This window comes from Phasianus colchicus, chromosome 6 (assembly GCF_987193195.1).
Source record: "Phasianus colchicus chromosome 6, bPhaCol1.hap1.1, whole genome shotgun sequence".
NCBI lineage: Eukaryota > Metazoa > Chordata > Aves > Galliformes > Phasianidae > Phasianus > Phasianus colchicus.
The window spans coordinates 40534018-40551329 of NC_143441.1; the positions used below are offsets into that span (position 1 = coordinate 40534018).

At 39.3% G+C, this 17312-nt stretch overlaps 1 protein-coding gene and 1 long non-coding RNA gene across 6 annotated transcripts in view; one reads left to right on the forward strand and one right to left on the reverse strand.

Moving 5' to 3' along the window:
- The window catches only part of CUL2 (cullin 2), a 43679-nt gene extending 35655 nt beyond the window's left edge, over positions 1–8024 (reverse strand). For 2 of the 4 annotated variants that reach the window (XM_031616019.2, XM_031616022.2), the window contains exons 1-2: positions 7639–7794; positions 4796–4934 (exon numbers count right to left, since the gene is read on the reverse strand). In XM_031616019.2, the coding sequence (XP_031471879.1) occupies positions 4796–4914 (119 nt within the window). In that variant the 5' untranslated portion in view covers positions 4915–4934; positions 7639–7794. Of the gene's footprint in view, positions 1–4795; positions 4935–7082; positions 7328–7638; positions 7795–7850 lie in introns of those variants that run through there. The other 2 variants (XM_090143092.1, XM_090143093.1) reach the window with 2 other exon arrangements.
- An 83-nt stretch (positions 8025–8107) lies between these two features.
- On the forward strand, positions 8108–17174 carry LOC149917564 (uncharacterized). Of its 2 annotated transcripts, XR_016467866.1 has the most exons (4): positions 8108–8185; positions 9607–9707; positions 14510–14668; positions 17089–17174. It is a non-coding gene; the product is annotated as an uncharacterized LOC149917564 (long non-coding RNA). The 2 variants fall into 2 exon arrangements; XR_016467865.1 differs by lacking the exon at positions 8108–8185 and having other exon boundaries at positions 9542–9707.
- Positions 17175–17312: the final 138 nt, after the last annotated feature.

A 17312-nucleotide genomic window follows, 5' to 3' on the forward strand; every position in this document is an offset into this window, starting at 1 on the left:
CATAATGTCAAGTAGTACTAAATTGAAACCTCCGTGAACAAAACACACACAATATTCACTGCACTGTGCTACACCAACTTGCAGTGATAACCAATAAAATACTGCAATAAATTTAGCAAACAAAGGGTTTTCTCAAACTTAGTTTCTATAGAAAAATCACTCCTTATAAATCACCTCTGAACAAATGCAGTCTAAAGATGATCTGCAAGTGAATACATCCTCAGTAACATTCATGACCACAAGCTCCTCACCATCAAAGTAAGATATCTGAGGAAGTAAATTCCAGAAATAGAAATCCTAAGCTACTGCCAAGTCAACAGGACATGACTGTTCTCTTTAGATCCACGACTACACTACCCATTTGGATCACCAAAACAAAGTTACACATATCTGCTACAGGAATAACTTGCTTTCAAGTGAGAGGAAATGCACAGCCTTCATTACAACAGCACAAAATGTAATGGCAGCTTATCTGACAACAGCAGCAATCATATCTGAGTTTATCTTGCCTCTGCACCATAGGCTTTGGTTAGGAATCCAGACAACCATTACTGTTGCAAAAAATGTCTTAGTTGTAAAACAGCTATTTAAAAACAAAACCAGCATCTGTATTTCATGGAAAACATACATCTTCCAAATAAGCCTCTCTTTATTCTAGATAACAGTCAAACTTCAGTGCAAGTGGAAAGAAATGGAGTCCACCACTGTTCCTTGACATGTGACACTCAGTTTGCATACCTGCTGAAAATAAACAAGTAGCTTCATCACAAAAGCACTCCCACAGACACCTCACACACCTTCCTACATCAGCCAAGCATACAAGTCCACACAGAATTCCACTTTCTGGGTGGTGAGTTCCTTCAGATTTCTACAAAGAAGTCAACAGTCTCCAAAAGGTATCACAGAGTAGCCTTGCTACAGTCTTTACATTCTCGCTCAGTCTGTTGCGGTTTGCTCACCTGACTGTATCTTTCAGGTCAGAATCCAATTTGAAGTGCAACGTTCAAAAGGTGGTGAATTTCTTAAATTTAAAAAAAAAAAAAAAAAAGATTTGAAGGATGAACCACTGAATATTCCTCATGTTTTATTCCGTAAACTAAAAGCATATTTCTACTGTGCTGCTGTCCCTCAGAAGATGAGAAGCCTTCACTGTTCAATAATTTATCTTCAGTGCTAAAAGCCATCTGTCCTTCCAGTCCAGCTCCTTGTAAGGAAGGCTGAAAAAGGTCTAAGAAAGCTGAAGCCAAACCACTGCTTAGGGTCCTCCAACCTGTGTCAAGCACAAGAAAATCAAAAGCCTTGTGCTATGTAAGTGCTCCAGCCCTGACTATTGGAGTGGCATTACCCCAGAATTGGGAAAGTTAACCAATTCCAAACAAAAATAATGAATTATTATAAAAAAATACTGCATTCAAGGCAACAAGTGCTCACAGTTACTGCCCTTGTGGATAAAGTACTACGTAAGACAATATATTAACATACAGTTTTGAACAAATCTAAAGATGATTGAAGCGAAGTACTCTGAAAATGTCTGTGATTCAATCTTGCTCTGCAGAAGCACACGTGATTACCAAAATTCACAGAGCCCTCAGTCAGAACCCCTATCACACTGACTTTATTTACTCTTCCTTTCCTTTGAATTGGTTCCTGTATTAAAGACACATGATTATACATGTCCAGATCAAAAGTTTGACTCATCATAGGATTCTTGTGAAATGAGGGATTAACAGAGAGAGAGAGCAAGTACATAGAAAAATAGAAAGAAGCAGGTCATCAAGTTAAAAGGCCTTACAAACAATTTTGTTTCCAGTACAAGTACACCCTCCCCCCCATCCTAAATACTGATCATTCTATTTATTTTGTTGGTGCAACAGTCAGTTCTACTGCTGAAAAAACATCAAGATAATTACAGGAAGATCCTGATGTTCTACTTGCCCAAAAAGTCCTATTGCTAGAAGCAGTTATCAAAGTACAGCTATCAAAGTTATAAAACACCACTCCCTATTGAAGCTTGAGTAGCCTCTTACCTTACAGAACAAATTCTAAGCAACTACATTGTTAAAAGCAAAGCCTTAGAAGCTGTATTAGGCATATATAATAACCAAATTCCTGTAAATTCCATCTCAAGTAGAGAGATGCAACCATCACTAATTTACCGGACAACGTAACAACTCCAGAAACACTCTTTTTCCACAGAGAACCTGAAAGGAAATCTGAAGGTCAAAGGTGGCCTGAGATGACTCACAGTTTAAATAAAGTGACATATGGTCTTTCAAGTCATCTTCTCCAGAAGGATTCTTTAACTCTTTATACAATTGGGATTCTCAGATCAATGCCATTCTAGCATTTCAAATTTGAGATAAGCATAGCTTATCTTTACACATAGCTCAACAATAAAATTATCAGAGTTAAAGAAAACACTGTATTTACATCAAGTTTTTGGAAAATAACACTACAGGAATTAGTTCTAGAAGATGACTGCACATTACAAACCTCACAGCCCTAAAATACTGTTAGTCTGTGCACCCTAACTCATCTCAGCTGTCTCAAGCAGCACATGAGAAAGCGATCACTTAGAATCAAGCTGCAGCAGATTGAAATCACATTTCTTTGCTGCAGTTTATCCTTTGTTTCCATGTCATTGTTTTCACCACAGAGAAGTGACACAGATCAACTGGTGCTAGAATCAATCAAATAGCCTGCATGAATTTCATTAACACACAGTTCCAACTTATTAGTCATATTCTTTTATTATGCTCATTAAGCAACAAGAAAAATAGAGTAAACAAACATTTCCTCATTCTGTTCTTAAGTCAGATCTCTGGAAAGGACAGATATATACACCAATCCTAACATCCCTCTATATGCTTAGGAACACATTAAATCCAACTTCAATTAAATTCAGCAGAAAGCAAAAAACTATCACAGAACAAGATATGTTTTAGGAAGACCTGGCATTTAAAACTTATTATTAATATCTCAGGTGTTTGTTTGTTTCTTTTTACACTTAAAACCCAAGAAAAAGCTTTCACAGCAGCTGTATAGAAGAATGAACAGTTTATGTTAAAACATACAGCTTGGTCAGTGTAGCAGGAGTACTAACACAAAATTAACGTTGCAAGTTACAGGTCACAGAAGCTCCTTGGACCATTCTGCCATAGAGAATGCTCCCAAAGGCTCTCAAGTGTGCCAAATTAGACACTACTAATACCACCTTCCCAGGAACATAATGAATAGATGACATTAAGTGACGTTTTAAGAATTATATGCCGAATGATTCCTCCAAGCCTGCATCCTGAGTCTGCTATTCGTAAGTGTTCCCTTCCTAATGCTCAATCAACTAAAGTAAATCCCAAAACAGGATCAACAGCAGACTTCACATATTGGTCCACTTAGAACTTCTTATATGGAAACCCTGTACACAAGAAAAATCAACCCAACATCCCATTCAACTAATTATCTTAAATTTTAAACCCATTTTGGGCTTTAAACCCAACATTAAACCCACTGTTTTATAATGGTTAGTCTCAAGCTACAGAATTTAACAGCTTATGGAAGACTGAAACATGCAGTTCTTAAAATCTGCTTAGAAAAAATTACTACAGCACAATTTGCAAGCACAGAAATGCACACTTAATTAATGCTAAGTGTCTAAGGTTTGGTGTCTAAGACAGGGTGGAGAGTCATGCCCCCACAAATCAATTAAAAAGTTTTAAAATTAAAGAGCTTCTTAAAGATTACTGTACTCCACAACTCCACAACTATCTTCTACATAGACTACAAGCAAGTGAACTTGAATATACTTACAGATATACACTAAAAATCACAGACAGGTGGGAAAGCAATTCTGAAAAACGGTGATGAGTTCAGAAAGAGAATTCAGCTCCCACATACAGAATAAGCTCATACTGTAATAACATACAAAGGTCTTCCCAGGAGACTCTTATTTCACCTGCTAGAATTAGAGAATTGATATATAAGTCTAAACCATTCTTCCACCTTGTAATCAAGCCAAACCTAATCAGATTGCCAGGGAGCAGCTACAAAGCCTCCAAAAATTCTCTAATTATTCACGACACTGTAAAGGCTAATGAATGTGTAGACGCAGGGCACAGCTTTGTTTCTTTAAAAAGAAGTTCACTTAAGTCTTATTACATGCCCATTTTAAAAGTAAAATCAAAACTATTCATTATAACATCATTTGTGCAGTCGTGATTTGAGCAGCAAGACTATATGATTGCAGCTACTTTCAACTCTAAACTGTTCTGGACTAGAGAGCCAATAACAGAGGTAGAATAAGACAAAAGACTTTTCTATAAGCCTGTAGAAAAGAGTAATGAGGTAGTCAACAGTATACTTAAAAGTGCAGAAGAAGGAGACAGGTTTAAGTGAAACAAAGCAATTGCACCATCCCCTAGATTTAGAGATTTGGATTCTGTTCTGTCATAGGTGCGCACCCCTGCCACACACACACTTGAGCTACAAGGAAAACTCATTAACAAAAAGAGAAAATTTGCATACAGTTTTGTGAACAATCATAGTGCAAGCTAAAGATTGATATTACTGAAAGCAAGTGAAACTCAGACTTTTTAACACTGTATCACATCAAGCACTTCACAAGCATGCAGAATTTCCCATCCCTTTGGCCATATTTGCTGACTCATACACCTAATAGAAAGTGTATACACCTTAAAATGTGTTTTTGATCAAGATCACTGAAGTTGTTCCACAATGCAGACCTACTGTGTGCCAAACATACCACATGAACACATGAAGATTGTCACTTAAAGGATACGAGAAGCGGTCATTCCACGTTGCTCTTTCAACATAATCCAACATAACAACAGCCTTAATTGTTGTTAGAAGTTTGTTCCATGTTTCATCGAAGTCAACTACTCGTGGTTTCAAGGACATTGTGGGGTTTTAGTGTTAATCTGTAGAAAAATTACATATATCAGGCAACATGGCACAATAACATCAAAAAATACATTTCATTCGAATTTTTCAACTTAAACTTTGTACGCTGCACCACAGCAGCACAGAAATACAAAGGATCCCTTTTCCCTGCCCATCCACCTCCCCAGTCAAGCACTTATTTTGAACTTTACGGAAGGGAATGCTGATATTACATGAATCACCCATAACACAATGCCAATCTACTTAACAGCACCACGCCTTGTGCAGTTCAGCACTTTACAAAACTTCCCATTCAGCAGCATAACATGTAGAAACTGAAAAACTTACAGGAAAATCATCCGTTACCTCTACAGAAAGGCTGTCTCAGGTGCAGCAGGGAGAACCCGGAGCAGAAACACACTGAGCAGAGGATCTGACTATTTGAAATTACTGCTGTCAGCATACAGCCTATATTCACCTCAAGCTTTCATGAAACAATTTTGGTGTTAAATTTAAAAAGGCACAAAACCTAAAAGCTTTGAAGAAGATGACAAGAAAACACTTAACACTGCATTATGCACCACTTGTGTAGCCTACTGCACTGTGCTGCAGGACAAGCAGTGAATTCTTTCAAATAAAACATGGCTTGAAAATACAGAAGTTACATTAATATATTCATATAAAAATACTGAAAGAGATCTATTGAAAGAATTAAAATGAGTGACTGAAATAAATCTAAATGAAAATTAAGAACTCAAGAAAAGATGGCCTGAGAAAAACAAAAAGCAAAACCAAGGCCTCCTCTTCCTGTATTTCTATTTGCCTCTGTTCCATGCACCCAGCCTAGCAGGGCCTGAGGAATGACACTGCAGGCATAAAGCATGCCCACATCCCACTCAGAAAGATGTCATCTTAAGAATAGAAGAAAAGGAAGAACATTCCTATTCTATTTTATTGAGGCGGACAGGTGACTTGTCACCAGATCCCAAATGTTCATAGGCAGAAGGAAAAAGAAGAGAGCCGCTAACAAATAAACCTGTAGCACCAGACACATCTATAAAGGAAAGAACCAAATGATAAATTGAAAAGCTATCTACCCATGGAAGCAGCTCACTCCTATAATCCTGCTGGCTCTTTATTTCTCAATCCAGGATACACAGTTTCTCAACTAATAATGTCAAATGCAACTTTTACACCGTATGTCTCCAAAACAGCACACTGACCACATAATTGGGCTCCTGAGCTGCTACAAACTCAGGAGCTTCAAAGGGTTGTTTTCCTCTCTCTGCAACGCAACAGTTTCCACTTCAAGTGCAATCAATTTATTACCCACATCTGCTTTGATTTCATAAAGAAACTGAACAGCAAATAACATCAAATATGGCCTGGGCTTTAAGAGCTTCATTTCTTCAAGCAGAAGAAATAAAAATCAATAAGTGATTCACAAATACTCTCAGTTCTGCTTAAACATATAAACTGTTATATTTGCAACATGGCTGTTGGCTACTTTTGGGAACAAAAAAAGTTGCCTTCCATCCACGTGTGGCAGTGGCAGTAAAAAAAAATCAGTGGGAACTGGTGAAACAAATTGATGTCAACAAAAGGTTAAGGTGAAATGTGCAAACTGTTGTATGCCAAAAAAATGTGAATGTTGGTAAATATAAACAACTGCAAATGACCTTTCTAAGAAGGAAAAACAAGTCTTTACCCAAAACCTTTAATATTATTCATCTGCAAGAAAATGCAAGAATACCTTCAGGTGACCCCAAAAAGAAATTATTCCAACCTGAGGGAGGAAGGAAGGCTGAACAGAAGGCCCCACACCATGTCACAACAAATCCATAACATCATATTTAGCATCACCAAAGCATAAAACACACAAAGCACTGTGCGTGCATGCAGGCATTCCGGGATTGAATGACTTAAGACAGAGCTGACTGGAGCTGGGCAATCTCGTAAAACTTTTAACTTGGTGAGAATGCAAAATCGGTTTTGAAGCGTTAACAAAATTCAGTGTAACTTTTTCTGCAGCACACAGGGCGCGAGTTTGGGAGCTCCATGAAGGCGGTGCACAAACGCACTGAGTGCCAAACACTCCGCACTGATCCGCGCACTGCTGGTCGAAGTGACACAAGAGCAGAATATCCGCCCCGGGGTTTACACCATTGGGGGACGGGAAGCCATACCCGTCCGACAAGCCCCGAGGAGAGCAGCCGCCGCTGAAACCCACGAAAGCACTGGGACAACGGACGGACCGCCGGTGCCCCCGCCGCCCCTCTCTTCCAAGCGCCCCGCCGTCACGCCGCTCGCGCTCGTTGACACGAGCACACGCGCGTTTTCAGCCGCCGCCGCGTTCCTCGTCCGGACGCTGCAGCCGGGGAGCAGCGGGGCGAGGAGCGGACACCCGGCGGCACGGCCCCGCGCCCCTCCCGGCGCCCGAGCCGAAGCGAAAGCGGCCCGTGACGGCGGCCCGGCCCGCGCCCCGCCGCGCCCTCCCGCGGGACGGGGCCCGTATCGGGACCTCTGTGGCGCGGGCGGTCCCGGCCCACCCCGCGCGGCCGCTCCGGGGGGCGGCGGCGCCGCGGGGCGGGGCGCGGATCCCGCGGGCAGCACCCGCCCGGGCAGGGCCGCGGCGCCCCCACACGCAGCGCGGAGCCGGGGAGACCGCCCGCCTCCCGGCCGAGCGCGGGCTCCCCGCACCGAGCGCGGCGGCGCTCCCGGCCGAGGGGCGGCGGGGGTTACCTGGCGGCACGGGGCCGATCCGATCGGCGCCGCCGCCGGCTCCCTCGCTCCCTGTCGCGCGGCCGCGCTCGCTGCCCCGCTCCTCGTCCTCACAGCACTGCCATTACCCAAGCCGCTCGCCCCTCGCGCCCCGCCCCTCTCCGGCGCCGCCACCGCGGGCGGGGGTGAGGCGAGGCGAGGCGAGCGGCGCCGCCCCCGCGCCCCTTCCTTACCGCGGCACCGCGAGCCGCCCGGCACTTCCACCCCGCGCCGTGCTCTCCCCGCCGAGCGCAGGCCGGTTGGGGGCGACGGCTCAAGCCGCGCCGTCGCTTTCCGACCGCGTCTCCCCGTCGGAGGAGACGGATTTGGTACGGCCCGTGCTACGGCAAGCGCGGGCGGCCTCGATGCCCCGCAGCGGGGCGGCCGGGGGCCGCACGGCGCATGTCTCTTTGGGCCGCCGCGCACGCGTTGCGCCTCCATTGGCGACGGTGCCCTTTCCGCGCATGCGCGCCGCGATGCTGTGTGGGGCGCTGGAGCCGGGCTCTACGCGGCCCGAAATGGAGTCGGGGTGGGACGGCACTGCTGAAAGCGTTGCTTTGCGATTGATTCACAAACTGCTTGGCACAGGGAAACCAACCGTGGTTCCTGAGAGCGGGATAAAGCAAGGCTGCTTCTCCTCTCCAAACGAGCCGTCAGCATAGTTCCTACAGTATCGGCTGCGAGCGCTTTTGTAACTGTATCCCTTCTGAGGGCACAGATAGCTCTTAAGGGGTCCTTTAACAACTTCTGGGTTACAAAGAAACGAGTAGTATCTCCTTAGGCTGGTAGATACTTTTTTTTTTTTTTTTTCCCTTCAGTTGCACGAGAACCGTCCCATGGCACAGAGTTCTCTCCAATAGCACGATTTTTATTTCCTTTGCTAAAAGCATTTGAAAATCCCAAATCTAGCCCGCTGTAAATGAGCTGTTTTGATTTGGTTTGTTTGTTTGTTTGTTTTTTCCTTAAGAAGTTCAGGAGTGTGAGGAACAGGAGGATAATAAGGAGAAAAAACAAATCAAGTGGTATCATAAAAAAATAAAAAGACAAAATTCTGGGTAGCATTAATTAATACAGTTGGTGCACCACTCAAAACATAATGTATTTATAACTCTAGTTTCTCTGTCTTTCTATTTGTAGTGCTTTCTGCCAGGGGGAGATCTGGCAGTTTGATTTCAGACCACATGTTTGTTTGCTTGTTTGTTTAATTTGGAAATACCACACAGCTGCTCTTACCATTCAAAGGCAGTTCCATGCCTGCAACCTCCCTCACATACTTTTCATTAACTATTTTGTGTTTCCTTTGCCCACCTGATAGGAATAAAACCAGAAATACACACCTGGTACAGGGAGACTGTGCTCTGAAGAGTGATTACATTACGTTTTTGTATGTTTTGGAACAAGCTTTCTCACCTGGGATGCAGCCAAAAAAAGTGTTTTTCTATATGCGCATGTAAAAATCCACTGACATCAAATTCTTAATTTTCTCCCTGGCTCTGGAAAGACATTGCTTGGGCAATTCCTCCTTGGGCAGTTCCTCAGCAGTGCAATAACAAGCTTAAATGTATGGTAAATAAGGAGGGATTTTGTTACAAGATGAAAAATCAAGTTCTACAGTACATGAGTGCTACCTCTGCAGCCTATATTAAAAAAAAACAAAACATCACCTGAGTGTATTTGTATAACTTTGTAGAACTATGTAGGTGTCTGGTTTATGTAATAAACATTATAGTACCACAAAATGCCTCAATTCTATGCATATGCAAAAGGTATCAAATCTAACTGACCTTAAATTAAATTTCATTATTAAAATAATAATAATAATAATAATATTTAGGCTCTCAATTTGCCAGTGGTCTTCACACAGACAGCTGTTAAAAAAAAAAAGTCAGAATCAGGCAAGTAGATCAACAAGTAGAGCAGCTGATACACTTCATCTGTTAATGTTCACAGGTTCATAAGTCCAAAGTAAGCTCCCTGAAAATCATGTTGCATGGATACTAAGACCTCAGCACCAACAGTTTTCTCTGGAAGTTCTCCTCTTGTATCACTTGGTGAGTGTAAATGCAGCTAAAGAAAAAACATCAAAACACAAAAATGTTTATGTGATAAATACCTAGAATGCTTTTCTAGAAATCTCTCTATCAATTCATTGATGAATTCATCATTCATTTTCTTTCAAGCAGTGAGCTACACAGGATTAATTTGTAGTAGATGCATATGCCACCTTAACACTATTTATACAAACGTTATGTGTTCTGTGAATACAGTGGCTATCAAGGCTTCACATCATTCTAACCAGTAGTGAAATATTTTCTGAAGTTTCCCTGGTGTTTATATGTGCATGTTTTCTCTTATCTGATATTTATGTTTTTCTGCCTGTTTGTATTTGTTTCTTTTCTCTTATATAATTAATTCTTTTGGCAGGAGCTGCCCCTTCTGCTTATGTTCACACTACATCTAGCAGTGTTATTCTGGTCCAAAATTAGGAACAATAAAGCCTACAATAATACAGATGCTGTTTGAAATATGCCAGTGTATGGCCTACTGCCTTACTGGTAAGCTGACCTCCGCATTCCCCACCTTTCTGTGCCATTTGCAAACATCAACCACATTACTGTCTGCTACAAATCCCATTGTAACAGTAGGACGAACTAAATGAGTTGATCTGTATTATCAGTGCATACAACACTATTACATTTATGTACTACTTCTAAATGTTTTTTTTAATGTCAACATCTTCCAGTTCAACTTAGGCCTGTCCCACAGAGTATAAACAAAGTATACTAAAGATTAATAACAAAATACCACACTGTATATCCATGTAGTGTAACACAGTAACAAAATAAGCACATTTTATACTGAAGCTCCTTCCAGATCATTTGAATATTTTCATCAATTACAGGATGGTTTTTAGGTGTACTTTTATGTCTAATAAGTCTGAAACTATAAGAAATTAAAACATTTTGGCCGATTATAAATCACAATACAACTTATCATTGCAAAAGTGAGTGGATGGAGTAAATTCCTAGTCTGTTTTACTGTCCTACCTTGCTTGAACACAGTCATTAATTACAGCGAGTATTCTTGTGGGAGTGACTCACTCCTACACTGTGATTTCCTTACAAACTGCTGACAAAGGCTGGTATTCCTCAGCAGAAAGAAATCAGTAAGGGACACCCTTTATTCATAACGATCTGGATCATCCTGGCTGTACATTTGTTGGTCACCCCACTCATTCTTTGTTCTTACTTCATACCTAATTAGACCGTGAGGAATAGTTCCTACAATCTTTATAGTATTTGTTCTTTCTTATATTGCTGAGTTGCATTTTTTTTTTATTACAATGTGTATTTGAAGTATTATTAATAGCATCACTGCCTCATATTGTAGTAAGAAGGTAATTCATTCCTTCCTGCATTTGTTCCAGGATGTCTGGAAACTCAGGTATGTGTTGCTGCTTTTGTGATTAAAGCAAACAAGGGGAAAAGCCAAGATGCTGACTTACAATTAAGCAGCAGGAAACTTTATTCTCAGTGATAGGGCTAGATACACGGAAACAGGAATGAACCTTTATTTCATTACAGGTATTTTTACACAAGACTTTTATTGTGGCTTTGTCTTTCACGTGGTGACATAAAACATGAGCATGAATTGAAAGTACTTTGGGGGTTTATAAAAAACACAACATTAAAATACTTTTCTTGTAGCTTTCATTTTTAAGGCTATGAAGAATTTTAAATGTGTGATTTTATCTGCTTAAAACACTTCGTTTCTTGAAAAGAAACGGGAGCTCACTGCAATTTATCCGCTAGATGGCAGCACTGACTCTATAAAAAAAAGGAAATATTTGGAGTTTTAATTTGCACATCTATAAACAAAATGTGATTTATTTATTTATTTATTTATTTATTTATTACATGAAATAGAAAAACAGACGGGAATTGAACTTCCTCAAACAGCATTTATTAGTTTACTACTAATGAGTTAGTTCAACTCCCACATTTGTTCTGTCCTTTCGCAGGACCTGAGGGTGCTTAAAATAAGAAAAACAAATATGTGATTTTTTCCTTCTCTACTAAAAATGGACATCAACTTACTTTTATGCAAATGCATTAGATGCACGTATGTGCAACCTTCAGTAATTTTCCTTTTAATATTTTTTTGCCACAAAATTATCAGCAGTAAAATTCTAGAACACATTATTGACAAGGAAACAGCATAAGTAGAACTTGTATCTAAAGTTCTTTGAATTATAAAATTTAGCAATAGCTCTGAATTAAATAGTTGCATTTAGAGGACTTCATATTTTTAAAGAGCTTCATATAATGAAAAAACAGCCACATGAGGGCAGTGCACACAATGGAAGGAAATTCAGACAAGTTAGAGTAAACTGTATTATTCTACGTATCCATGATTAATAAATATGTTTGTTTATAAGTTTGTTTATGCAACCTGTAGTGAACCGAACAACCTGGCCAATGTAATTTCATACTCCTCTCCTTCCTCTTTAATTCAGAAACTGTTCAACTGCCTTCACATAGCAATTCATCCCTCTGCTTTTTTTCTTTTTCTTTCTTTTTTTCTCCTTTTTTTTTTTTTCTTTTTTTAGCAGCATGGCTACTTTTTATAAGTATATATCATACTAAAATCATATGCAAGCAATGATATTAATAATCACAAGGAGATACTCGTGAACAAAGTGATGTAGTAAATAAGTATTGCTTACCAGATATTACGAGTTGAAGAAATCTGCTTATTTTTGTTTGCAAGACAAAATATTTTGGGAAAATTGTCATTTCTATCGAGTGGTTCTGCTACAATACCAAAAATTTAAAACATAGCACATTGCTATTTCACGTTTCTGTGTGTGATGTATGTAGCCAGATAGAGGGGGAGGGAAAGGGAAGAAAAAGCAGGTAATATTGGTCTTCACTGACATCCAATGAATAAGAAATATGTGTCATTTCTGAGACATCATTTTCATCATTTTCTATATAAAAATAGAGATCATTCTATTGATTCCAGTTCTCTGATAGTTTTCTCAGTTGTTTTTCTTTTTGAGAAATTATTTAAAAACCTGTCTCTCAATTAGTTCAGTAAAACACATTTTCACATTTTAAAGGAGACTGAAGCCTCCTGTTATGTTAAAAACAAACAAATAAACAAAACCAATCCAGTCAAATAGGATGCCAAAGAAAGGTCACAACTGAGCTATTTGGCAAAGTAGTGTTATCAAGGAGACATCACAGTTGAACCATCATTTATTAAAAAAGACAAGGTGAGGTTTCTCCTCCAGGAAAAATACAGTGCTTTAGCTATGTATGTGCATTACTGGGAGCTTAAGTGCTGAACAACTCTTGATATGAAAGAAATACAACAGCTCTGTCACATAAACCACACAGCTGATAGCTTGATAGTCTCCTGTTATACTGACTAAAATTCAATGTAATTATTTTTCTCTTGTATCTCTTCCTATTCTTTTCTTACCCAGACACCTGTACCATGCCTGGTGATCTCCATTTGTTCACTTATTTCTGCTTTCCACTTTTCATCCTTTTCCCTTGAACTTCACAGCCATATATGATCAACAGCAACAAAAAACATACTGCTCCCCCCACCAAAAACAACTTAGAGGTGTTAAGATCTACTCTACAGGTAGACTGTCAATTTTCACAGTGTTTCATACTTTGATTATGTTCTTTTGAAGGAGCATGAGATCTTTATATGTTTCTATTTTATTTCATTATCTGAATGGCTGATATTCACCTAGTGATCACCTGTATTTGAGGTGTGTCTGTATTAATGTCACCTGTGCTATTACACTGGCTTACTTTGCTTTGCAGCATAAATCTTCTGCAAAGCATGATTGTGCAATAGTAAGCAATTGGTGGTATGTATGTTCCTATGGTACAGAACATTCACATTAAGCTATTTGAGCCTTTTTAATCCTTTCAGGAAGCTTTTATGCTAGTAAACTCTGTTTTCTATGTAGTTTTCTTATGCAACCTATTCAGAAGAGTTTCAATAGTACAGTTTGCTGTATTCAAATTTTAAATAGCATTGTTTGCAAGAATACTTGAATTTATATTCAGGTTATGAGTTACAAAACCACTTTCCACCAGAGAAGTGAGAAGTGCCAACAGTAATAAACTGTAAATAGTTAAGAATACTATGAATTACATATTATGTCCATGCTGTAAGTGAGGAAAGTTCATTATTCTGCAGTATAAATATATTTTTATTTTAAATATATCATGTAATAGATCTCAATTGCCATTGAGACCTTGTGCTGCAGAAATACCATCATTTATGTATTTGACATCCTCAAAACATTCAGTCCACCTTATGTTGTTAACAAACTGGAATTTTATTTTTCTACTATAATCATTGCTTTCATGAAACAAGCATGCAATAAATGAGTACATCACAATTCACAGAATATCCAGCTATTTGCCCAACTGTTAGCACTTAAGAAGTTCCCTGTATTTTTCTTCTACCTGGCACCATTGCGTGTGGAGATAACAGTGAAAGAGTCTGGACAGAAGAATTGTAGATGAGAAAAACAGACACTGTGATTTTTATCAATTCCTCTTCCGTAGTTTTGAAATGTTACAGTAAAACAATGTATCATTATTGTAAATTATTATCTAAAATGAAATCATTACAAACCCAAGAAAATCAAAGTAATGATACTTCTAAATACATGCTCCCTGAAAGCAAATTATAAAAAAAAAAAAAAAAAAAAAAAAGGAAAAGGTAAAATAAATTATTAACTTTATATTTTGTCATTACAGTATATTAGATTTCATACTCTTTACATTATAACTCTTGCCTAATGTGTTGTTTTGTACAGGCCATCCCGTTGCATCCTGAGGATATTGGTTACTTCTGGCTTACATGCTTGCAAAATAAGTTGTGAAAACGATGGCTGTGTGATGTGACCGCACTTCCCTGTGACAAGAGTGGAGGTTCTGCACTTGCCCTTCTATTTCTTCAGAGGCAAAGAGTACAGGTAGAGATCTTCAAGCTTGAATAGTCCATTTAGAGATCCATGGTGCAATTCATTTTTGGCAATTCATGGAACCATAGAATGGTTTGGGTTGGAAGAGACCTTAAAGATCATCTAGTTCAACCATTTACCATTTGCAGGGACACCGACAGCTAGATCAGGCTGCCCATCCAACCCGGCCTTAAACATTTCCAGGGATGGGACATCCACAGCTTCTCTGGCTGCCTGTTCCAGGGCCTCAGCAGCCTCATCATGAAGCATTTCTTTCTTATACTTAGTCCCTGTCTCCCCTCTTTTATTTCAAAGCCAATTCTCCTTCTCCTGCCATGGGACTCCATGATAACTCCCTGATAAAAAGTCCCTCCCTAATCTCTTCAAGGTTTATGTATTCACAAAGGAACTAATTTGTTATAAGCATGCAATCTTTAAGGAGACAAAGATGTAGACAACAAGCATCAGATTGCACAAGCATAGTTAGACAATCCTAATGGTGACCTTCATTAAGTGTTATAGGGAAATAAATTTGTTGAGAATTATTTCTGGTGTAATAAACTACCTATGACTTATCTTTTTAATAAAAGTAACATGTATGGAATTTCAGAGATGAACTCAGTAAAAGTTTTGTTTTGTTTTAACCTGAAAGCTAAATTGCACCAGTCCTTAATTTTTAGGATGTGTAGATGTGGAATGTGCTGAGAAGAGATGAATGTAATTCGCCAAATTGGTATAAGATGAAAAAATTCACAGGAAAAAACAAAACAAAACAAAACAAACCATCAGTCAAGAGGGCAATATTGGGAACATAATTATAAAGCAAAATTATTAAATAAAAATACTATTTTAATTAGAATGCCAGTCTATCTTTGTCAGCCTGATCTAGATAACCTCCAAAGGTCTCGGATGTAGTTAAAGAGAAATCTACAAGTGATATAAGCAGCATAACCCTTTTTCTGTCTTTACTTATGTCATGACACTCTCTGTACTGTTTTACAAGAAAATTATGTCTCATAATATTATAATTGAAATGCACCAAGTTCTTTTAGACTCTTTCTTTAAAAAAACAATTTGGATAAGAAGTGTGAAGGTCTGATATGTGAAATCAGTTGATTTCATGAAATACGTAGATGGTGCTCAGGCTGACATCACATGCACTGGTGATACATTTACATTCTTTGCAAAGTACGTCATGATTCTTTCATTGTCAGTGCCAGCTGAAGTCACTCCAATTCCTTGCTCATACATTAACCCCTCAGTCAATGTGGTTCTCTGTGCGACGGTGCAGAGGACAAACTCAAGAATTCATCCAGGCTAAAAGCAACTCTTTTTTTTTCTTGATATAGCATTTCTAAGATTACTTCCTACATGGGGTTCTAGGTTGCCTCAGCATGACTGAGATGGTGGGAATGTGATGCCAGAAGCAACTGGGGCTGCTTAGGCTGGCACTGAGTTACACTGCTTAAAAAGAAAAAAAAAAAAAAAAAAAAAAAAGAGGAAGAAAAAAAGTAATCTTTATTGAATTGTTGCTATTACCTTGAATTTGCAAGGCAGCATCAGGTCAGACATCTTCAAGAGGAAAGATGACCCAGGCAGTCAGTCTGATGGTGGTGAAATGCCTGGATTTCAAATTTATGTTCAGAACCATCTTGTTTGAATTATGGTAATAATCACGGATGTCCTGTGTTCTCTTCTTATGTACTGCTTTTGTTCTTAGTATTTGACATTAAATTGGTTCACTTTAGGGATTGATCCCAGTTAAAGCCATTTTAGAACTATTTTAGTCACAATGATTTTTGTAGCGAAGCCTGTTCTGGCCAGTTAATAAATATATTACTCCAACACAGTAAGAATGCAATGCTTCCTTACTGTTGCCTTCCTCCCCCAGCCCCCTCACTGCTGGGCAGACCAACCCTGGGCCACTGGCCTCAGTAAGCCATGTCAAGTATTCCAGAGCTGAAGCTGGTTAATCACCTTTATATCTCAAAGACTAAATCCCTTTGGCAGCTCACTCAGTCCTCTGACCAGATGTTTCTCAGACTGGAGCTTGATTTTGCAATTTCCTATTTAGAAAATATAAACTACAAAGGAAAAAAAAAATAGCTATGGATAGTAATAAATTATTGATTGTTTCAAAGCTGCTAATGACTCACTTGAAAACTAATAGAAAATGCCTTTCTCCAAATTCACAAGGGTTCCTTGGAAATTCACTGTATGCAATTCATTGCATTGGTTTATTTAACATCTTCTCAAGAAATTTCTTGTTCAACAGCTACTTTTGGCTTTTTGCTAACACTGGGAAAAGACAGAATTTCTTCCAAGGGCATTGACACAGTTTTTCACAGTATTTTTACTCATCTGCTCATTTGATTACGTTATTATCCTCCGAGATGGATTCTAATTCACCAGAGGCTTTTGCATCTTCTTAGGAATGTCCACAAGTCACGCCTTACGGGTTAGCCACAATAGCAGAAGGCTATTAACCATGGGAAGAACAACTATTTAAAATCCCGAGAAGACACATAAAAACATATGCAACAATGAGAAGGAAGGAAACAGAACTCAAAACAGGAAGGGGCTGTTGTTCAATATCTCAGCAGAGGAAATGGAGAATGTAAACTGAAAGCTCTCATCAGCACCAGGGACACAAAAA